At 45.0% G+C, this 22,551-nt stretch overlaps 2 protein-coding genes across 2 annotated transcripts in view; one reads left to right on the top strand and one right to left on the bottom strand.

The window, feature by feature from the left end:
• The window catches only part of cfap61 (cilia and flagella associated protein 61), a 33,055-nt gene extending 30,763 nt beyond the window's left edge, over positions 1-2,292 (bottom strand). Inside the window, 3 exon segments of the mRNA XM_055149740.1 lie at positions 407-557; positions 1,412-1,554; positions 2,145-2,292. Of these exon segments, the coding sequence (XP_055005715.1) occupies positions 407-557; positions 1,412-1,554 (294 nt within the window). The 5' untranslated portion in view covers positions 2,145-2,292.
• An 887-nt stretch (positions 2,293-3,179) lies between these two features.
• On the top strand, positions 3,180-22,493 carry crnkl1 (crooked neck pre-mRNA splicing factor 1; the record flags this gene model as incomplete). Its single annotated transcript, XM_055149741.1, has 15 exons — positions 3,180-3,342; positions 5,325-5,477; positions 7,126-7,217; positions 7,867-7,919; positions 8,807-8,891; positions 9,754-9,920; positions 10,535-10,713; positions 11,462-11,632; positions 14,762-14,953; positions 15,266-15,325; positions 15,444-15,524; positions 16,673-16,912; positions 17,431-17,532; positions 19,297-19,545; positions 21,981-22,493. Coding segments are annotated over exons 1-15 (2,385 nt in total), but the record flags the coding sequence as incomplete, so codon positions are not given.
• Positions 22,494-22,551: the final 58 nt, after the last annotated feature.

Raw genomic sequence — 22,551 nt, forward strand, 5'->3', positions numbered from 1 at the left:
GTTACGAATTTAAAAAGTCAACGCCAAAGTGAAAGTCTCCAACTGTTCATCAAGAAACACCTTCCACTGCAAACAGACCAAGACGTGATGTTTCTGTAAAACCACAAGAACAAGAAAGTGCAGCTCAGTCTGTTTGTCTTCTGCTCCTCTACATTAACAAATCGGATTTTGTTTTGTCGTCGCTCCACATAGTTTGGAAAAAAAAAAAACTCACTGTGACTTTTGTTCGTCTAGACTGAGTATGTGAGGATTCTAGAGTGTGTCGGTTCATAAAGTTTGAAAAAAAAAAAACTCACTGTGACTTTTGTTCGTCTAGACTGAGTATGTGAGGATTCTAGAGTGTGTCGGTGCCACGTCTGAGCTCGGGGGATTTCGCAGTAAAACAAACGTCTCCTCGGGTCCAGACCTTGTACTTGTCGGAGCCGGAGATGCGCCGGACGAAGGGCTCCCACTCGGCCGGGTCCACCAAGCCTCCGATGGGCTGGTCAGAGAAGGAGGCGTGGGCCAGCAGCTCGTCTCTGTCGCTGAGCAAAGACACGGCCAGATTCGACTTCTCCCTGAGGAGCACAGGACCACAGAACACACGGGCTGGATTACTCTAAACACAAGGCCACATGGTCATATAAAAGAAAGTATTATGTACGTACTATAAAAGGACAAATTCTATTGGACAAAAGTTTATTTTGGTTGAATACATTTCACAGACATTGGTGGACATTTCCTTATAACTGCTGAGCTAACTACACTGAAACTCCTCTGAAACTAACTCACACACTTGTTTACAGTTTCTGTTGGCCAGCACAAGACAAAAAAGCTGGGCCAAAATTTAAGATCTAAACATTTAAATCTATCAGACAATAACTTAAATGATGTGTCCATGCAGCAAGATCATTTTACTTGAGACGTTTTCTTACAATAAACAAACTCTAGATGAGAATGAAGCATCTGTGGTCTAGTAAGTCGATAATAAATTTTAAAACAAGATGAAGAACCTGATATAATTTCTAAAATTGCAGTGTAAGTGTGTGTGTTAGTTTCAGAGGAGTTTCAGTGTAGTTAGCTCCTCCCTCCAGGTAGTTAAAAGGAAGTGTCCCCCAGAGTCTGAACACAACTGAAGAAGCAACTTAACGAGCTGAGAAATGTTTTCAACCAAAATAAACTTTTGTGCAACTGAATTTTCCCTTTTTGCTGTTATAACTTGATTTAGACCCGGTTTAGACCTGGTTTAGACCTGGACCACTGAGGGATTACTGTTGTGTTCTGTTGCATTCTGTTGTGTTTTGTTGCGTTCTGTTGTGTTCCTGTTGTGTTCTCTTGTGTTCTCTTGTGTTCTCTTGTGTTCTCTTGCGTTCTCTTGTGTTCTCTTGTGTTCTCTTGTGTTCTCCTGTGTTCCGTTGTATCAGAGACTCACAGCAGGTGGAGAACGTTGACTCGTCCAAACACTGAGGCTCGGTTCTGCTGCAGCAGAGAGTTTATGTTCTCAGCGTCGGACGACTCGCTCCGACGAACCCACACGGTCTGCAGCTCCCCCCGAGACGAGCTCAACACACGCATCTGTGAGGAACACACGAGGAACACACAGAAATGAGAAAAACGACATTATTAAGATCAGTTTCTTTAAAACGTTACTCAAGTAAATATGACTGACTCACATCTACATTTATTTACAGTCTTATAAAGTGTAATTGTTTCGTGAGTTAATAAAAATAAATCAAATTTGATGAATGGACTGTTAAAAGAAAATGAGTCTATGTATGTAGTTATTTTATTATAAACGTTTATTAATATCGATATTATAATTATTTTCTCAATAATTCAAATACAATTTAAAAAAACGTTGGTTATTTAACATTTAAGTACCTATAACAGGGTAAGTCACTCATTTGACTAAAACACAGTTAAGTTCATTATATTATCTTAAAGATTTATTAAGATTTTAAAAAAATTCAACGTATTTCTGCTTCTTGATTGGTATAAAATATATTTACAACATGTATTATTACCAGATGAATCATAAATTCGGTCACACGCATTTTTATCTTCAGAAAAAAAAAAAAATAAATAAAATCGCTAAAAAAAACCAAAAAAAAAAAAAACAACTAAAGTTCGCTAACGTTATAAAATAATAACCCGATAATCCTCACCTTTGCACGTGGACAGGGCGCACTTCCGCAGTAAAAACAAACCAGGGCGCGTAAAAAAAACTTGACTTTTCTGTTTTATTTACACTTTTATCCTCAAAAGTCGCGTTTAATCCTGAAGTTTGTAGTTTTGTTGTAGTTTTTTTTTCCCTGTCAGTTTGTCTCTGTCTGCGGCCGTCACCATGGAGACTACGCCGCGCTCTGATTGGCTGAGACGGGCCGCGCGTAGTTATATAGAACAGTAGATCTCGCATGGACGACCGCTGTCCATTGAAACGAACGCGTCAACAAAGCCGCCATCTTTGTACTGGAGAAACGCTGCTTTAAATGAATGAACATCAAAGTCCAAGATTAGTCCTGGTTTAGTTCTGGTTTAGTCCTGTTATAGTCCTGGTTTAGTTCTGGTTTAGTCCTGTTATAGACCTGGTTTAGCTCTGGTTTAGTCCTCCTGTTAGTCCTTTAGTCCTGTTTAGTTAGTCCTGTTTAGTCCTGGTTTAGTCCTGGTTTAGTCCTGGTTTAGTCCTGTTATAGTCCTGGTCTAGTCCTGTTATAGTTCTGGTTTAGTCCTGTTATAGTCCTGGTTTAGTCCTGTTATAGTCCTGGTCTAGTCCTGTTATAGTTCTGGTTTAGTCCTGTTATAGTCCTGGTTTAGTCCTGTTTAGTCCCGGTTTAATCCTTTAGTCTTGGTTTAGACCTGTTATAGTCCTGGTTTAGTTCTGGTTTAGTCCTGTTATAGTCCTGGTTTAGTCCTGTTATAGTCCTGGTTTAGTTCTGGTTTAGTCCTGTTATAGTCCTGGTTTAGTCCTGTTATAGTCCTGGTTTAGTCCTGTTATAGTTCTGGTTTAGTCCTGTTATAGTCCTGGTTTAGTCCTGGTTCAGTCCCGGTTTAGTCCTGGTTTAGTCCTGTTATAGTCCTGGTTTAGTCCTGTTATAGTCCTGGTTTAGACCTGTTATAGTCCTGGTTTAGTTCTGGTTTAGTCCTGCACGCGACATCTACAGTTCTATATCCCTTCGGGACGCGGTGCATTGTGGGAGTGTCATGGCGGCGCGGATGTGACCGAAACGTTTGCGCTCCGGACGTTTCACCTTTTTATCTCACTTTTTCTCGAGTAAAAATCCGGTTTGAGGAGTTTGGAGGCGGCGCAGCGGCAGAATGGCGTCCACCGCGGCGGGGAAACAGCGCATCCCGAAAGTGGCGAAGGTAAAAAATACAAAAAACAAAACACCAGAACCACGAGCTAACTGTGGCTAATGCTAACAACAGCAGAAGTTCCAAACGGAGCCACGTGTTTATCTTTTTAAAATCTGTCTTTATGTCGCAACCATCGCGATTACAACGATTACCCGCGCACAAAAACGTACTAATGATGAATATATCTCCAAACTGTAAATGAATAAGTAGAATAATTTAAAGTAAAGCTAAAAGAGCTGCATACAAGCTCCGTAAAACTGCGCCAAATCCCCATTCATTTCTTCATCAAATGGGAAAAATACTGGGAATAGTACTGGGAATTGTACTGGGAATATTATTGGTAATAGTACTGGGAATTAGATGTGTGTATCGGGGTGTGTATCGGAATATCGATATATCGTATCGTTTTATATCATGATACAGTATCGATACCGTTCGCTGCAGTATCGATATATCACCAAGAGTATTTTTACGTGTGTTTTACTAAATTATTTTGTTACAGCTACAGTTTTGTTGTTTGTTTAGTGAAAGTAAACTCGTTTATGCGACACATTTTACATTTTTACTGTTTTGAGGATTAAAATGTTTGTGTTTCATATGAACTTTTCACAAGAAGTGGTTTAACAAAGACTTTTAGTATCACAGACATGATTTAACTTTTATTTTATATTGAACCGTATTGAATAGATTTGAAATATATCATATAGAATCGAAAGTGCACTGTATCGAGATATGTATCGTATCATGGCTTGTGTATGGAGGCATGTATCGTATTGGCAACTTCTTAATGATACCCAGCCCTAGTATTGGAAATGGTACTGGGAATTTTACTTGGAATTATATTGGAAATAGTATATTTATACAAAACCACTGATTTGTCCCAGTTTTATACAAGAAATGTCCCAGTGTCTCTATTTTTGACCAATCTGATCCTGTAACAGTAAAATGAGACATAAACTGACATTTGTTTGAGTAAAATGCAGAAAAGCTGCTTAAAAACGACCAAAACACAAAGAAGATGTGACTAAACTAAACTGACTCACATTTGTGCCGAGTGTCGAACAGTTTTCCTTTATCACACACTCGTTTCACAATTTTATTATTACCAACCACCAAAAAAAACAGGGGTGTCCCACTTTTTTTTTTATTCTGGAAATCTGGCCACTGTAACTCTTCTTAATTTCATCTTTATTTAATTAGAGTGTCCACATGTCCCAGTTTACAGGGGACAGTCCCAGTTTTGAGTCTGTGTCCCCCTGTCCCAGCAGATTTGTACAAAAACACTGATTTGTCCCAGTTTTATACAAGAAATGTCCCATGTGTCTCCCATGTGTTTTTGGACCAATCTGATCTAAACCAGGACTAAATTTAAGACTAAAACTGGATTATTGCATTTTTTTGTATAATCTGATCCTCGCCAACAGTCAAAAGGAGCGTAAATTGTCATTAGTTTTGCCAAAATGCAGAAATCCGTGTTTGCAAATGACCTTAAATAAAAAAATTAAATTAAATTAAAATGGCAAGGCAAGTTTATTTGTAAAGCACAATTCGTACAAAGTGATTTACAGAATAAGATATATATTATAAACACAAGACAAACAAATCAACAAATCGGTCGCTGTGTCGGACCGTTGTGGTGAAAAGGAGCTGAGGCTGGATTTACTCCCCTCACCTCTGGTCATCATGAGCTCTGGGTCATGACCAAGAGGACGATGCACAATGTTACACACTCTTTTCACTATTTTATTTATGCACATTAAACATCACATTAAACAGTATGATATATTGGTATTTCAGTGTTTGTCCACACCCCTGCTAACTATCGGTTCATTCTTTTATTTATTTGTTGCAGCTCTTGGTTTTTAACGACACTGTGGGTTTAAAAATGGTTTATCACAGCGTTTCCTCGTCTTTTCCATAGAGAAGAATAAAAGCGACTCTTGTTCCTGGTCCTGACGTGTGGTTTTGTTGTCGTTTTCGTTTGATTCCAGGTGAAGAACAAAGCTCCGGCCGAGGTTCAGATCACGGCCGAGCAGCTCCTGAGAGAAGCCAAAGAGCGAGAACTCGAGCTGCTGCCTCCGCCTCCAAAACAGAAGATCACCGACAAAGAAGAGCTCAACGACTACAAGCTCAAGAAGAGGAAGGTAAAGAGCCGCCGCACCGCCACACAAACGCACCCAGAATCACTCTCTACCGCATAAAAAATATATATAAATATAATAATAATATTTTCAACGTTTTAATGGTTTGCAGTGCTCCAAAGTTATTCTTTACTTTTCTAACTGCTTTTTAACCCTCACGCTCTCCTCGGGATCACATTGACCTGAATATATTTTTTTTTCCTTCCCGCTCTCTTGGGGCTGATCAATCAGACCCAAAAAATTAAGAAGAATTTATTTGAAAATAAATTTTTGGGGCTGATTGACCCGCCCCAAGAGAGTGGGAAGGAAAAAAAAAATCTTCAGGTCAATGTGACCCCGAGGAGAGCGTGAGGGTTTTAAGTGTCCTGATTAATCACTGTGACAAGTTTAGACTGGGTTTATTAGAGCTTTTCACAACTTCCTGAGATCAGAGTGTTTTTTTTTTTTTTTGTGCACATAAAGCAGATGTCAGAAAAAAACTAAACAATTAGTAGAAATGTCATGTGACCATTTCCCCTTTAAGATCATTTGGAATTACAGAATTGTATAATTTTACTCCATGCATGGACTAAATCTGCATTCATTTTATTTTAGATGTGTGTTTTTTTGTTTTTTTACATTTTTATTTGGCAGCTTCACTTTTTCGTAGTTTAGTCAGAACATAAACTCTTCCCAGTCTGAGCAGCTCCTCAAAACGCTGAGAGTTTCTGCTTTTTATGAAGAAATACAATGAATATTCTGCAGAACTGAGATAAACATTTTGACCCTTCACAATGTTTTCTGTTTGTCATGTAAAAAAAAAAAAAAAAAAAATTGTAGTAGGGAGTATTATCTTTTACATTAGAGTGAGTTGGTGCGCAGTTGTAGGGAGTATTATCTGTTACATAAGGGTGAGTTGTACAGTTGTAGGGAGTATTATCTGTTACATAAGGGTGAATTGAGTTGTACAGTTGTAGGGAGTATTATCTGTTACATAAGAGCGAGTTGTTGCGCAGGTGTAGGGAGTATTATCTGTTACATAAGGGTGAGTTGTTGTGCAATTGTAGGGAGTATTATCTGTTACATAAGGGTGAGTTGTTGTGCAGTTGTAGGGAGTATTATCTGTTACATAAGGGTGAAGAGTTGTACAGTTGTAGGGAGTATTATCTGTTACATAAGGCGAGTTTGTACAGTTGTAGGGAGTATTATCTGTTACATAAGGGTGAGTTGTTGTGCAATTGTAGGGAGTATTATCTGTTACATAAGGGTGAATTGTTGTACAGTTGTAGGGAGTATTATCTGTTACATACATAGAGTTGTACAGTTGTAGGAGTATTATCTGTTACATTTTGAAGTACAGTTGTAGGGAGTATTATCTGTTACATAAGAATGAGATTTTGTACAGTTGTAGGGAGTATTATCTGTTACATAAAGCCGAGCTGTACAGTTGTAGGGAGTATTATATTACATAAAGGTGAATTGTTGTACAGTTGTAGGGAGTATTATATTGCATAAAGGTGAGTTTTTGTACAGTTGTAGGGAGTATTATGTGTTCTTGCCCACCCCCAACTGTAGATTTTGAGTATTTTGGTTGAATATGTCGCCTAAATCCTTCTTTATGTGATATAAAATAATTCCCCGTGTTTTTGTTTTTGTTGTTGTTGTTTTTCAGGGTTTTGAGGACAACATCCGTAAGAACCGCACAGTGATCAGCAACTGGATCAAATACGCACAATGGGAGGAGAGTCTGCAGGAGGTCCAGAGGTACCGAGGCTTATTCTCAACAGCTGAAGTTTTAGTAGATCGTCAAAAATCTACAAAAAGAGCTTGTAATGTAATGTAATTTCATGTCAGTTTAAAGTGCGTAGGATTTTTTTTTTTCTTTCCTAATCGTTTTACACCAATCACGAGGCAATTTGTGGAGAAAAATTGAAAAACATATTGAAAATAATGGGTTCTATCTCGATCACACTGCGAGATTTCTGTCCAAAACTTCAGCGCAATTTCCACAAACACATTTTTTAACACGATTTCAACAAAGTAAACTTGATTTGTTATGTTTTTATTTGTCAAATAATAATTCCTGTGCACATTAGAGGAGTTATTACACGTTTTCTAGACGATTTCCCCAGTGCGATGTCATTATGTCCAACCGGGAAGTCAAATTTTAAACCAAGAACATGCCCATTTTGACATTTTTAAAGCAAAATTTAAAGATCTGAACAGTGTTTTAGTAGAATGAGTGAACTAACTTGTCAAATGCTCTTTTAAACTAAGAGTTCACGCTGCCTCAGTTTTTATTTTAGGCCTGAGAATCTTGTAATCAGTCAGATCAGGTTCCGTAGTGGCAGATTTTTCCGTGTTTTTTTTTTTCCCGTGTGTGATTTTTCCCGTGTGTGTGTGTGATTCCCAGGGCCCGTTCCATCTACGAGCGCGCCCTGGACGTGGACCACAGGAACATCGCCTGTGCGAGATGGAGCTGAAAGTCGCCAACACCGAACATCGAAACCCGCGCCATCTGCCCCGAGTACCAGCACGAAACCACTGAAACACACCAAGAACGAAACACACACGCACACCGAACACACGCGACACAAGCACACACGAAGCACACGCACACCGACAACCATCAAACAACACGGAACACACGAAAGCACACACAAGCACACAACGACCGAAACACACACGCAGCACACCACGACAACCACACACGAAACACAACGAACACACACGAAGCACACACACAACACAAGCACACACAAAAGCACACACGAAGCACCACGAAACACCACGAAACACAACGCAACACAACACGCACACAAACACACGCACGCACACGCACGCAACACACACACAGAACGACACACGAAGCACACACGAAACACACACGAAACACACACGCAACACACACGCAACACACACGCAACACACACGAAGCACACACGAAACACACACGCAGCACACACACACACGAAACACACACGCAACACACACGCAACACACACGCAACACACACACACGAAACACACACGAAACACACACAGTAGACACACAATACACACACAATAAAACGCTACAGGATCATTTGCTTTAGGACCCGACATCTCTCCGTCTTTGGGTCCTTGTGTGTGTTTTTAATCGACTGCTCTCCTTGCGTGTGGTGCCGGAGCTAAAATCCAAAATCGTACTATTTTCTCCACAAAACCTGGCCAGTCCGGTTTGAAGTGTTTTTCAAAAATTAAAAATTGCACACTTTTACTTGCACATAGTCTCTGATGGTTTTGAAGAGCAAGAGAGCATTTTCACTCAGACAGGAAACAGCTGAAGTGTTCACAGCTTTAGTGTATGTTCAGACTGCGGCATCAAAGTGTCCATTTTACATGAGCTTCTGGTGTCGGCCGCGCCGCGTCAGCCAATCAGGGACGACTATCCGGATACGTAGCGACGTTATTACCTGGAAGATGGAGAAGAAAGAGAAAAACCTGAGAACCACCAACACCAGAACCAGAAGAAACTCTACACTGTGGCATTAAAGGAATATAAATACATACACACCACATCCACCAATCTGATCGCCAGGACTGGGACATGACTGGGACATGAACTGAGACATGACTGGGACATGACTGAGACAGACTGGAGACAATGGACTGACGACGACTGAGACATGACTGGAGACAGGACTGGGACAGACTGAGACATGGACTGAGACATGACTGGACATGACTGGGACATGACTGGGACATGACTGGGACATGACTGGGACAGGACTGGAGACATGACTGACGGACATGACAGGACTGGGACAGGACTGGGACAGGACTGGGACAGGACTGGGACAGGACTGGGACAGGACTGGGACAGGACAGGACTGGGACAGTGTCATTATTGGAGTATAAATATATTCACACCACAGCTGTCGAGCCGATCTTCTCTTCTGGTGGTTTTATGTCATAAAAACACTCAAGTCTCTCTCAGTCTGGTCCATCATTCTGGGAAAAGACCTGGAAAATGGCACTTGTTTCCAGGGCACGACAAATACTTTTCTCCCATTTAAAGTATTTAAAGTACTTGTACTTTTGTAGGAACAAGACGGCTACATGTACATGAAGGAGATAAACATTAGTATTTATTTCAAGTATTTATGTATTCTCAGGTACAAGTACACGTACATGGAGGAGATGGACTGTAGTTGTAGTATTTGAAGTACTTGTGTGTATTATTCCAGGTACAAGTACACGTACATGGAGGAGATGGACTGTAGTTGTAGTATTTGAAGTACTTGTGTGTATTATTCCAGGTACAAGTACACGTACATGGAGGAGATGGTGGGGAACGTGGCGGGCTGCAGGCAGGTGTTCGAGCGCTGGATGCAGTGGGAGCCGGAGGAACAGGCCTGGCACTCGTACATCAACTTTGAACTGCGATACAAAGAAGTGGACAAAGCACGAAGCATCTACGAACGATATATCCGGTTTAAAACATCTGGAATCGGTTTAGAAACGTCTGGAATCGGTTTAGAAACGTCTCTGGAAATCGCGTTTAGACACGTTTGGAAGGTCTAGAAACGTTTTGAGAAACGTTTGGATCGGTTTGAATCGTTGGAATCGGTTTAGAAACGTCTGGAATCGGTTTAGAAACGTCTGGAATCGGTTTAGAAACCGAATCGGTTAGAATTGAAGTCTAGAAACGTTTGGAATCGGTTTAGAAACGTTTGGAATGGTTTAGAAACGTTTGGAATCGGTTTAGAAACATTTAGAATTGGTTTAGAAACGTTTGGAATTGGTTTAGAAACGTTTGGAATTGGTTTAGAAACGTTTGGAATCGGTTTAGAAACGTCTGGAATCGGTTTAGAAACGTTTGGAATCGGTTTAGAAACGTTTGGAATTGGTTTAGAAACGTTTGGAATCGGTTTAGAAACGTTTGGAATTGGTTTAGAAACGTTTGGAATCGGTTTAGAAACGTTGGAATCGGTTAGAACGTTTGAAATGGTTTTAGAATGGAACGTCTTAAGGTGGAATCAGTTGTAGGGAGTATTATATGTACAGTTGTCTGGTGTAAACTCCCTGACTCGTGCGCACTCGTGATGGTGCACCCCGAGGTGAAGAACTGGGTGAAGTTCGCTCGGTTTGAGGAGCGTCACGGATACATCGCCCACAGCAGGCGAGTTTACGAACGCGCCGTCGAGTTCTTCGGGGAGGATTATGTCGACGAGAACCTGTACGTGGCCTTCGCTCGCTTCGAGGAGACGCAGAAGGAGGTGAGGCTCTGGACCTGGACTGGACCCGGACTGGACCAGGATTGAACCAGGACTAGACTTGAACCGAACCGGGGCTAGACCAGGGCTAAACCAGGACTAGACTCGGACTGAACCAGGACTGGACTTGGGCTACATCCAAGACTAGATTAGGGCTAAACTTGGACTGAACCAGGACTGAACCAGGACTAGACCAGGGCTAGAGCAGGACTGAACCAGAGTAAGATTAGGACCGAACCAGGACCGAACCACGACTAGACTAGGACGGAACCAGGACCAGGCTAGGACTAAACCAGCACCGAACCAGGACCGAACCAGGTCTAAACCACATCTAAACCAGGTAAACCTAGACTAGGACTGAACCAGGACCAGACTAGGACCGAAACCAGGACCCGAACCAGACCGACCTAAACCAGGACCTAAACCAGGACCGAACCAGGTCTAAACCAGGTCTAAACCAGGACTAAACCAGGACTAAACCAGGTCTAAACCAGGTCTAAACCAGGTCTAAACCAGGACTAAACCAGGACTAAACCAGGTCTAAACTAAACCATTTCCACAGTTCTAACCCAAAAGAGAAAAATTAATTTTGACTCTAATAAAAACTAAAAAGACTGTGGATCTGTAGAAATCTAAAAACACTGGGATGTGACGTTTTGTGACGGTTGTGAAGAGTAAAACCGTAGAATTGTGACGCTGACTCGTGTTTGTGCGTTTTGTGTGTTTTCATTTTGTGCGTTGTGTGTTTCAGTTCGAGCGCGTGCGTGTGATTTATAAATACGCTCTGGACAGAATCCCCAAGAGTCAGGCCCAGGAACTGTTCAAAAACTACACCGTGTTCGAGAAGAAGTTTGGAGACCGACGAGGCATCGAGGACGTGATCGTCAACAAGAGGAGGTTCCAGTACGAGGAGGAAGTCAAGGTACGGACGAAGACGAGGAGGAGAGGGATGTCACAGTTTGATTTGTCGTTCTGTTTCCAACACAGTTTCAGTTGTGTTTGTCGTTGTGTTTGTCGTTGTGTTTGTCGTGTTTGTCGTTGTGTTTGTCGTTGTGTTTGAGTTGTGTTTGTCGTTGTGTTTGTCGTTGTGTTTCGAGTTGTGTTTGTCGTGTGTTTGTGTTTGTGTTTGTCGTTGTGTTTGTCGTTGTGTTTGTCGTTGTGTTTGTTTGTGTCGTTGTGTTTTGTGTTTGTCGTTGTGTTTGTCGTTGTATTTGTCGTTTTGTGTTTGTTCGTTGTGTTTGAGTTGTGTTTGAGTTTGTGTTGTCGTTGTGTTTGTGTTTGTTGTGTTGTGTTTGTCGTTGTGTTTGAGTTGTGTTTGAGTTGTGTTTGTCGTTGTGTTTGTTGTTTTGTTTTCGTTGTGTGTTTGTCGTTGTGTTTGTCGTTGTGTTTGAGTTTGGTGAGTTGTGTTTGTCGTTGTGTTTGTCGTGTTTGTCGTTGTGTTTGTTGTGTTTTGTTTGTGTTTGAGTTGTGTTTGTTTTCGTTGTGTTTGAGTTGTGTTTGTCGTTGTGTTTGTCGTTGTGTTTGTCGTTGTGTTTGTCGTTGTGTTTGTCGTTGTGTTTGTCGTTTGTTGTTGTGTTTGTCGTGTGTTGTCGTTTTTGTGTTGTCGTTGTGTTTGTCGTTGTGTTTGTCGTTGTGTTTGTCGTTGTGTTTGTCGTTGTGTTTGTCGTTGTGTTTCAGTTGTGTTTGTCGTTGTGTTTGTCGTTGTGTTTGTCGTTGTGTTTGAGTTGTGTTTGTCGTTGTGTTTGTCGTTGTGTTTGTGTTGTGTTTGTTTGTCGTTGTGTTTTTGTTTGTCGTTGTGTTTGTCGTTGTGTTTGTTGTGTTTGTCGTTGTGTTTGTCGTTGTGTTTGTCGTTGTGTTTGTGTTGTGTTTGTCGTGTGTTTGTCGTGTTTGAGTTGTGTTTGTCGTTGTGTTTGTCGTTGTGTTTGTCGTTGTGTTTGTCGTTGTGTTTGTCGTTGTGTTTGTCGTTGTGTTTGTCGTTTGTTTTGTCGTTGTGTTTGTCGTTGTGTTTGTCGTTGTGTTTGTCGTTGTGTTTGTCGTTGTGTTTCAGTTGTGTTTGTTGTCGTTGTGTTTGTCTGTGTTTGTGTGTTTGTCGTTGTGTTTGTCGTTGTGTTTGTCGTTGTGTTCGTTAGTGTTTGTCGTTGTGTTTCAGTGTGTTTTGTCGTTGTGTTTGTCAGTTGTGTTTGTCGTTGTGTTTGTCGTGTTGTGTTGTGTTGTCGTTGTGTTTGTCGTTGTGTTTGTCGTTGTGTTTTGTCGTTGTGTTTGTCGTTGTGTTTGTGTTGTTGTGTTTGTCGTGTGTTGTCGTTTGTCGTTGTGTTGTCGTTGTGTTTGTCGTTGTGTTTCAGTTGTGTTTGTCGTTGTGTTTGTCGTTGTGTTTGTCGTTGTGTTTGTCGTTGTTGTGTTTGTCGTTGTGTTTGTCGTTGTGTTTGTCGTTGTGTTTGCGTTGTGTTTGTCGTTGTGTTTGTCGTTGTGTTTGTCGTTGTGTTTGTCGTTGTGTTTGAGTTGTGTTTGTTTGTGTTTGTCGTTGTGTTTGAGTTGTGTTTGTCGTTGTGTTTGTCGTTGTGTTTGTCGTTTGTTTGTGTTTGTCGTTGTTTGTTTGTCGTTGTCGTGTGTTTGTCGTTGTGTTTGCGTTGTGTTTGAGTTGTGTTGTCGTTGTGTTTGTCGTTGTGTTTGTCGTTGTGTTGTCGTTGTGTTTGTCGTTTGTCGTTGTGTTTGAGTTGTGTTTGTCGTGTGTTTTGTCGTTGTGTTGTGTTGTCGTTGTGTTTGAGTTTGTTGTGTGTTTGTCGTGTGTTGTCGTTGTGTTTGTCGTTGTGTTTGTCGTTGTGTTGTGTGTTTGTCGTTGTGTTTGAGTTGTGTTTGTCGTGTGTTTGTTTGTCGTTTGTCGTTGTTTGTCGTTGTGTTTGTCGTTGTGTTTTGTCGTTGTGTTTGTCGTTGTGTTTTGTCGTTGTGTTGTCGTTGTGTTTTGTCGTTGTGTTTGTCGTTGTTTGTCGTTGTGTTTGTCGTTTGTTGTTTCGTTGTGTTTCAGTTGTGTTTGTCGTTGTGTTTGTCAGTTGTGTTTGTCGTTGTGTTTCAGTAGTGTTTGTCGTTGTGTTTGTCGTTGTGTTTGTGTTGTGTTTGTCGTGTGTTTGTCGTTGTGTTTCGTTTGTGTTTGTGTGTTTGTCGTTGTGTTTGAGTTGTTTGTCGTTGTGTTTGTCGTTGTGTTTGTCGTTGTGTTTGTCGTTGTGTTGTGTTGTGTTTGGTGTTTGTCGTTGTGTTTGTGTTGTGTTTCAGTTGTGTTTGTCGTTGTGTTTGAGTTGTGTTTGTCATTGTTTCAGTTGTGTTTGTCGTTGTGTGTTGTTGTGTTGTGTGTTTGTTGTGTTGTCGTTGTTTTTAGTTTGTGTTTTTGTGTTTGTCGTTGTGTTGTCGTTGTGTTTGTCGTTTGTGTTTGGTCGTTGTGTTTGTTGTGTTTGTCGTTGTGTTTGTCGTGTGTTTGTCGTGTTGGTGTTTGTCGTGTGTTTGTTTGTGTGTGTGTTGTCGTTGTGTTTCGTTGTGTTTCGTTGTGTTTGTCGTTGGTTGTGTTGTCGTTGTGTTTGTCGTTGTGTTTGAGTTGTGTTTTGTCGTTGTGTTTGTCGTGTGTTTGTTTGTCGTTGTGTTTGTCGTTGTGTTTGTCGTTTTGTGTTTGTCGTGTGTTGTGTGTTGTGTTTGTCGTTGTGTTTGTCGTTTGTCGTTGTGTTTGTCGTTGTGTTTTGTGTTTGTCGTTGTGTTTGTCGTTTGTCGTTTGTTTGTCGTTGTGTTTGTGTTGTGTTTGAGTTGTGTGTTGTCGTTGTCGTTTGTTGTGTTTGTCGTTGTGTTTGTCGTGTGTTTTTTTAGTTGTGTTTGTCGTTGTGTTTGTCGTTTGTTTGTTTGTTTGTGTTTGTGTTTGTCGTTTGTGTTTGTCGTTGTTGTTTGCCGTTTGTTTGCCTTTGTGTTGTGTTTGTCGTTGTGTTTGTCGTTGTGTTTGTCGTTGTGTTTGCCGTTGTGTTTGCCGTTGTGTTTCAGTGGTGTGATCCTCGTTGTTTCCCATGATGCTTTGCAGGTGAACCCTCATAACTACGACGCCTGGTTCGATTACCTGCGTCTGCTGGAGAGCGACGCCGACCCCGACACGGTCAGAGACGTTTACGAACGCGCCATCGCCAACGTCCCGCCAATCCAAGAGAAGAGACACTGGAGACGATACATCTACCTCTGGATCAACTACGCACTGTACGAGGAGCTCGAGGTCAAGGTACTACAAATACTACTACTACTACTACTACAAATACTACTACTACTACTACTACAAATACTACTACTACAACAACTACGCGCTCTACGAGGAGCTCGAGGTCAAGGTACTACTGCAAATACTACTACTACTACTACTATAAATGCTACTACTACAACTACGCCCTGTACGAGGAGCTCGAGGTCAAAGTACTACAAATACTACTACTACTACTATAAATACTACTACTACAACAACTACATGCAGTACGAGGAACCTCGACGGTTCGGTTCTAAAAGTTGATCTGAAATAATGTTTGTGTTTCTCCTTCAGGACCCGGACCGAACCCGGCAGGTTTACCAGGCCTGTCTCGACCTCATCCCACACAAGAAGGTGATTAAAGCTTCAACACGGAACTTTACTGAGGGAGCTGGTTTAGACCTGGTCTAGTCCTGGTTTAGTCCTGGTTTAGACCTGGTTTAGTCCTGATTGTGTGTTTTGTTTTTTTCAGTTCACTTTCGCCAAAATGTGGCTTCTCTTCGCTCAGTTCGAGATCCGACAGAAAAACCTCCAGGCGGCTCGAAAAGTCATGGTGAGAATGAGTCAGATGCCCTCCCACACACTCCTGATGCCCTCCCACACACTCCTGATGCCCCCACACACTCCTGATGCCCTCCACACACTCCTGATGCCCCTCCCAGCACACTCCACACCCCTCTGATGCCCTGCCCACACATGTCCTGATGCCCTCCACACACTCCTGATGCCCTCCCAGCACACTCCGTGATGCCCTCCCAGCACACACTCCTGATGCCCTCCCAGCACACTCCGTGATGCCCTCCCCACACTCTGCTGATGCCCTGCACTCCTGATGCCCTCGTGCACTCCGTGCTGATGCCCTCCCACACACACTCCGTGATGCCCTCAACACCTCTGACTCGTGCGTGATGCCCTGCCAAACTCCTGATGCGAGCGTGGCATGCACTCCTGATGCCCTCTGAGCACACTGTGGCATGCGCTCGTGCGTGATGCCCTGAGCTGAGCGTGGCATGTGTGCGTGTGATGCCCTCTGAGCGTGGCATGTGTGTGTGTGATGCCCTCTGAGCGTGGCATGTGTGCGCGTAGTGCCCTCTGAGCGTGGCATGTGCGTGCGTGATGCCCTCTGAGCGTGGCATGTGCGTGCGTGATGCCCTCTGAGCGTGGCATGTGCGTGCGTGATGCCCTCTGAGCGTGGCATGTGTGCGTGATGCCCTCTGAGCTGTGTGCATGTGAGCGTGGCGTGTGCCCTCTGAGCGTGGCATGTGCATGTGTGCGTGTAGTGCCCTCTGAGCGTGGCATGTGTGCGTAATGCCCTCTGAGCGTGGCATGTGTGCGTGTAGTGCCCTCTGAGCGTGGCATGTGTGCGTAATGCCCTCTGAGCGTGGCATGTGTGCGTAATGCCCTCTGAGCGTGTGCGTGTATGTGCGTGGCATGTGTGTAATGCCCTCTGAGCGTGGCATGTGCGTGCGTGTGTAATGCCCTCTGAGCGTGGCGTGTGCGTGCGTGATGCCCTCTGAGCGTGGCATGTGCGTGGTGTGTAATGCCCTCTGAGCGTGGCATGTGCGTGCGTGATGCCCTCTGAGCGTGGCATGTGTGCGTGTGATGCCCTCTGAGCGTGGCATGTGTGCGTGTGTAATGCCCTCTGAGCGTGGCATGTGTGTGTGTAGTGCCCTCTGAGCGTGGCATGTGCGTGTGTTTCAGGGCACGGCGATCGGTAAATGCCCGAAGAACAAACTTTTGAAGGGTTACATCGAGCTGGAGCTGCAGCTGCGGGAGTTCGATCGCTGCAGGAAACTCTACGAGAAATATCTGGAGTTCAGCCCCGAGAACTGCACCACCTGGATCAAGTTCGCCGAGCTCGAGACGATTCTGGGCGACACGGAGCGGGCGCGCGCCATCTACGAGCTCGCCACGGGGCAGCCACGACTCGACATGCCAGAGGTACTATTACTGCAAATACTATTACTACTACTACAGCCGCAACTCGACATGCCAGAGGTAATACAGCTGTAAATACTACTACTATAGTACTTCTGCTACTACTGTTAGTACTACTACATTTACTACTGTTAGTACTATTAATACTTCTATTACCACAGCACTGACTCGAGATACTACTGCAAATACTACTGCAAATACTACTACTGTCACTGCTACATCTCGGACTCAACATGCAAGAGGTGATACTACTGATACTACTGTACTACTACTACAAATGCTACTACTACTGCAACTACTGCTACTACTTCAGCCCAAACGTGTCAGAGGAAATACTTCTGATACTATCAGAACTTCTGTCAGTACTGTCAGTACTTTTGTTTCTGTACAAATGTGATTTTGTTGAAAATGAGCTCCTTCGTTTCACCCGACAGATTTCAGTTTGTGATGTTTTAAAGTCCAGACTCAGATCTGGAAAAAGTCCAGGTCCTGACTAGGATCTAAATGTGTTTTTTGTGCAGGTTTTGTGGAAGTCGTACATCGACTTTGAGATCGAGCAGGAGGAGTTTGAAAACACCAGAAACTTGTACAAGAGACTCCTGCAGAGAACCCAGCACGTCAAGGTAACAGGACCTGCTCCAGACCGGGTGTAGACCGGGTGTAGACCTGGTGTAGACCGGGTGTAGACCGGGTGTAGACCGGGTGTAGACCGGGGTTTGGACCGGGGTTTGGACCGGGGTTTAGACCGGGTGTAGACTGGGTTTAGACCGGGGTTTAGACCGGGGTTTAGACCGGGGTTTAGACCGGGTGTAGACTGGGTGTAGACCGGGTGTAGACCGGGGTTTAGACCGGGGTTTAGACCGGGGTTTAGACCGGGGTTTAGACCGGGGTTTAGACCGGGTTTAGACCGGGTTTAGACCGGGTTTAGACCGGGTTTAGACCGGGGTTTAGACCGGGGTTTAGACCGGGGTTTAGACCGGGGTTTAGATTGGGTGTAGACTGGGGTTTAGATCAGGTTTAGATCGGGTGTAGACTGGGGTTTAGACCTGGTTTAGTCCTAGTTTAGTGTGTGCTTTAATCCTAATTTAGGGTGAGGTTCGGCCCTGGTTTAGTCCTGGTTTAGTCTGGTTAGTCCTGGTTCAGTCCTGGTTCAGTCCTGGTTCAGTCCTGGTTCAGTCCTGGTCTTGTCCTGGTTTTGTCCTGGTCTTGTCCTGGTTCAGTCCTGGTTAGTCCTGGTTTAGGTTTAGTTTTAGTCCTGGTCAGTCCTGGTTTAGTCCTGGTTCAGTCCTGGTTTGTCCTGGTCTAGTCCTTTAGTCCTGGGTCCTTCAGTCCTGGTTAGTAGTGGTTTTCCTGGTTTAGTCCTGGGTCCTGGTTTAGTCCTGGTTTAGTCCTGGTCTGTCCTGTTCCTGGTTTAGTCCTGGTTCAGTCCTGGTTTAGTCCTGGTTTAGTCCTGTTCAGTCCTGGTTCCTGGTTTAGTCCTGGTTAGTCCTGGTTAGTCCTGGTGTCTGGTTGTCTGGTCCTGGTTTAGTCCTGGTTTAGTCCTGTCTGGTTGTCCTGGTTAGTCCTGTCAGTCCTGGTTTAGTCGGTCTGGTTTAGTCCTGGTCCTTTAGTCCTGGGTCTGTTAGTCCGTCCTGGTCCTGGTTTAGTCCTGGTTCGTTTAGTCCTGGTCCAGCTGGTCCTGGTCCTGGTTCAGTCTTGTAGTCTGGTCTTGTCCTGGTTTTGTCTGGTTTAGTCCTGGTTGGTCCTTCAGTCCTGGTTTAGTCCTGGTTTGGTCCTGGTTCAGTCCTGGTTTAGTCCTTTAGTCCTGGTTCAGTCTGGTCTGTCCTGGTTCAGTCCTGGTTAGTCCTGGTCCTGGGTCCTGGTTCAGTCCTGGTTGTCCTGGTTCAGTCCTGGTTCAGTCCTGTTTAGTCCTGTTTAGTCCTGGTTTAGTCCTGGTTTAGTCCTGGTTCAGTCCTGGTTAGTCCTGGTTTAGTCCTGGTTCAGTCCTGGTTTAGTCCTGGTCCTGGTTAGTCCTGGTTCAGTCCTGGTTAGTCCTGGTTTCAGTCCTGGTCAGTCCTGTCTAGTCCTGGTCAGTCCTTTAGTCCTGGTTTAGTCCTGGTTCAGTCCTGGTTTAGTCCTGGTTTAGTCCTGGTTAGTCCTGGTCCTGGTTCAGTCCTGGTTTAGTCCTGGTTCTGGTCCTGGTTTAGTCCTGGTTCAGTCCTGGTTTAGTCCTAGTCCTGGTTTAGTCCGGTCCTGGTTAGTCCTGGTCTGGTCCTGGTGGTCCTGGTTAGTCCTGGTTTAGTCCTGGTCTGGTCCTGTTCAGTCCTGGTCTGGTCCTGGTTCAGTCCTGGTGTAGTCCTGGTCTGGTCCTGGTCCGGTCCTGGTTCAGTCCTGGTCTGTTTGTCCAGGTGTGGCTGAGTTTGGCGCGGTTCGAGTTGTCCGTGGACCGGTCTGAGCGCGTGCAGAGGAGTCGTCAGGTTTACGAAGACGCCAACCGCAGCCTGAGAAACTGCGAGGAGAAGGAGGAGCGGCTCATGCTCCTCGAGGCCTGGAGGGACTTCGAAGACCAGTTTGGATCCGTCCAGAACCAGGAGCGGGTCCGAAAACTGCTCCCCGAGAAAGTGAAGAAGAGGAGGAAGGTGACGGCGGAGGACGGGGTGAGCGCTGCCCCCTGCTGCCCCCTGCTGCCCCACAAACCCAACTACACCTCCCTCTGCTCCTCTACTCCTCCTCTCTCTCTCTCTTCTCCTTCCAACCCTTTCCTCCTCCCTTTTTTCCATCCTTTCTTCCTCCCTCTCTTTTCCTCTCTCCTTCTCTCTCTCTCTCCTACCTCCTTTCTTTTCATTCTTCATTCCACCTTCTCTTCTCTACCCCCTTCGTTTCTTTTCTCCCTCCTCCTTTCCCTCTCTCCTTCTCTCACACTCTCCTCTTCCCCTCTTTCCTACTCCCATCCTTCCTCCCTCTCTCTCTTCCTCTCCTCTCCTTTTCCCTCCCTCACCTTTCCTTTCCTTTCACTCTTCTCCCTCCCTCTGTCTTTCTTCTTCTCCTTCCTCTCTCTCTCCCTCCCCTCTTTCTCCCTCTTTTCTCTCTCTCCTTCTCTCTCCATTCTTTTCTTCTTCTCCTCCTCCCTCCCTCTTTCCCTCCCTTTCCTTTCCTTTCTCTCTCTCTCCCGTTTTTCCTCCCTCTCTTCTCTGTTCTCTCTCTCCTTCTCTCGCCTTTCCTTTCTTCTTCTCCCTCCCTCCCTCCCTCCCTCTCTTCTCTATCCTCTCTCTCCCTCCATCCTTCTCCTTTCTCTCTCTCCTCCTCCCCTCTTTCCATCCTTCCTTCCTCCCTCTCTCTCCTTTCCTTTCCTTTCTCTCTCGCTCTCTTTCCCTCTCTCCTTCTCCCACTCTCTCCTCCCACCCTCTCCTCTCCTCCTCCTTTCTTTTCATCCTTCCTCCCTCCCTCCATTCTCTACCCCCCTCTTTGTTTTCTCCCTCCCTCCCTCCCTCTCCTGTTCCCTCTCCTCTCTCTCTCCTCCCCCTCTCTCTATCCTCTCTCTCCTTCTCCTCCCTCCCTCCTTCTTTCCCTCTCTTCTTGTCTCCCTCTCTTCTCTCCTACTCCCCTCTTTCTGTCCTCCCTCTCTTCTCCTTTCCTTTCTCTCTCTCACTTCTCCCTTCCTCTCCCTTTCTTCTTCTCCTCCCTCCCTCTCTCCCTCTCTTCTCTATCCTCCTCTCTCCTCTCCTTTCCTTTTTTTTCTCTCTTCTCCCTCTGTTTCTCTTCCCTGTCTCCTTCTCTTCTCTACCTCTATTTTCTCCTCTTCTCTCTCCTGCTTTTCTCTCTTCTTCTCTCCCTCTCTTCTTTTGTGGATCTAATGTTTGGAATCTGCTGCACTTTTCTAAACTCCGTCGTCCGTCTGAACCCAAGACGTTCCCAAAGTCATGATCGGGTCGTGTCGTTCGTCTGTCGCTCGTCTGTCGCTCGTCTGTCATTCGTTCTCGTTCGTCTGCTGCTCGTCTGTCATTTGTTCTCATTCGTCTGTCGCTCGTCTGTCGCTCATCTGTCGCTCATCTGTCATTCGTTCTCGTTCGTCTGTTGCTCGTCTGTCATTCGTTCTCACTTGTCTGTCGATCGTCTGTCGCTCGTCTGTCATTCGTTCTCGTTTGTCTGTCGTTCATCTCGTCTGTCTTCGTCATTCGTCGTGTCACGTTCGTTTCGTTCGTCTGCTGCTCGTCTGTCATTCGTTCTGTTCACTGTTGCTCGTCTGTCATTTTGTTTCTCATTCGTCTGTCGCTCGTCTCTGCTCATCTCGCTCGTCGTCTGTCATCATTCGTTCTCGTTCCTGTCGTCGTCTGTCTCGTTCGTCTGTTCGTCTCGTCTGTCGTCGTCATCGTTCTCGTTCGTCTGTTGCTCGTCTGTCATTCGTTCTCGTTCGTCTCTTCTGTCATCGTCTGTCGCTGTCTGTCGCTCGTCTGTCTCATGTTCTTCGCTCGTCTGCGTGTTCGTCTGTTCATTTGTTCTCGTCTGTTCTCGTCGTCTGTTCTGTCATTCGTCTGTCATGTCATTCTTCTCGTTCGTCTGTCGCTCGTCTGTCATTGTTCTCGTTCTCGTTTCGTCTCTCTGTCATTCGTTCTCGTCTTCTCGTTCTCGTCTGTCATTTGTTCTCGTTCGTCTGTCGCTCGTCTGTCGCTCGTCTGTCATTTGTTCTCGTTCTCGTTCGTCGTTCGTCTGTTGCTCGTCTGTCATTCGTTCTCATTCATCTGTCGCTCGTCTGTCATTTGTTCTCGTTCGTCTGTTGCTCGTCTGTCATTCGTTCTCGTTCGTCTGTCGTCTGTTCTCGTCGTCTTCGTCGTCGTTCTCGTCTGTCATTCGTTCTCATTCATCTGTCGCTCGTCTGTCATTTGTTCTCGTTCGTCTGTTGCTCGTCTGTCATTCGTTCTCGTTCGTCTGTCATTTGTTCTCGCTCGTCTGTCGCTCGTTCTCGTTCATCTGTCGCTCGTCTGTCGTTCGTCTGTCGCTCGTTCTCTCTCGTCTGTCATTCGTTGTCGCTCGTCTGGAGTTTTATTCCTGTGACTAAATCCGTGCCCGGTCTGTGTTCCGTGTGTCGTTTCAGTCGGAAGCCGGGTGGGAGGAATATTACGACTACATTTTCCCCGAAGACTCGGCGAACCAGCCCAACCTCAAACTGCTCGCCATGGCCAAGATGTGGAAGAAACAGCAGGCGGCGCCCGACGACGAGGAAACGACCGAGGAAACGACCGAGGAAACGACCGAGGAAACGACCGAGGAAAACTCGCCCGGAAAACCGACGGACGAACCGCGAGGATCACGCTCCGAGTCTTCAACGTCGTCCAGTTCTGAGGAAGACGAGGAGGAAGAGAGGGAGGAGACGGAGGAGACGGAGGCGAGGAAATCTGGAAGAGAAGAGGAGGAGGAGGAGGAGGAAAGACAGGAGAATGGAGAGAGCAGGAAAAGAGAACAGCAAAGGAGTGAGAGGGAAGAGGAAGAGGAAGAAGAGAGTCAAAGGAGGGAGAGAGGAGAGACTCGGAGGGGAAAGAGGGATGAGAGAGGGGAGGAAGAGGAAGAAGAGGGTAAAAGGAGGGAGAGAGGAGAGACTCGGAGAGGAAAGAGGAGGAGAGAGAGGAGGAGGAGAGAGGAGAAGAGAGTAAAAGGAGGGAGAGAGG

Source organism: Boleophthalmus pectinirostris, unplaced genomic scaffold (genome assembly GCF_026225935.1).
Source record: "Boleophthalmus pectinirostris isolate CB_2022bp ecotype Guang Dong unplaced genomic scaffold, ASM2622593v1 HiC_scaffold_13, whole genome shotgun sequence".
NCBI lineage: Eukaryota > Metazoa > Chordata > Actinopteri > Gobiiformes > Gobiidae > Boleophthalmus > Boleophthalmus pectinirostris.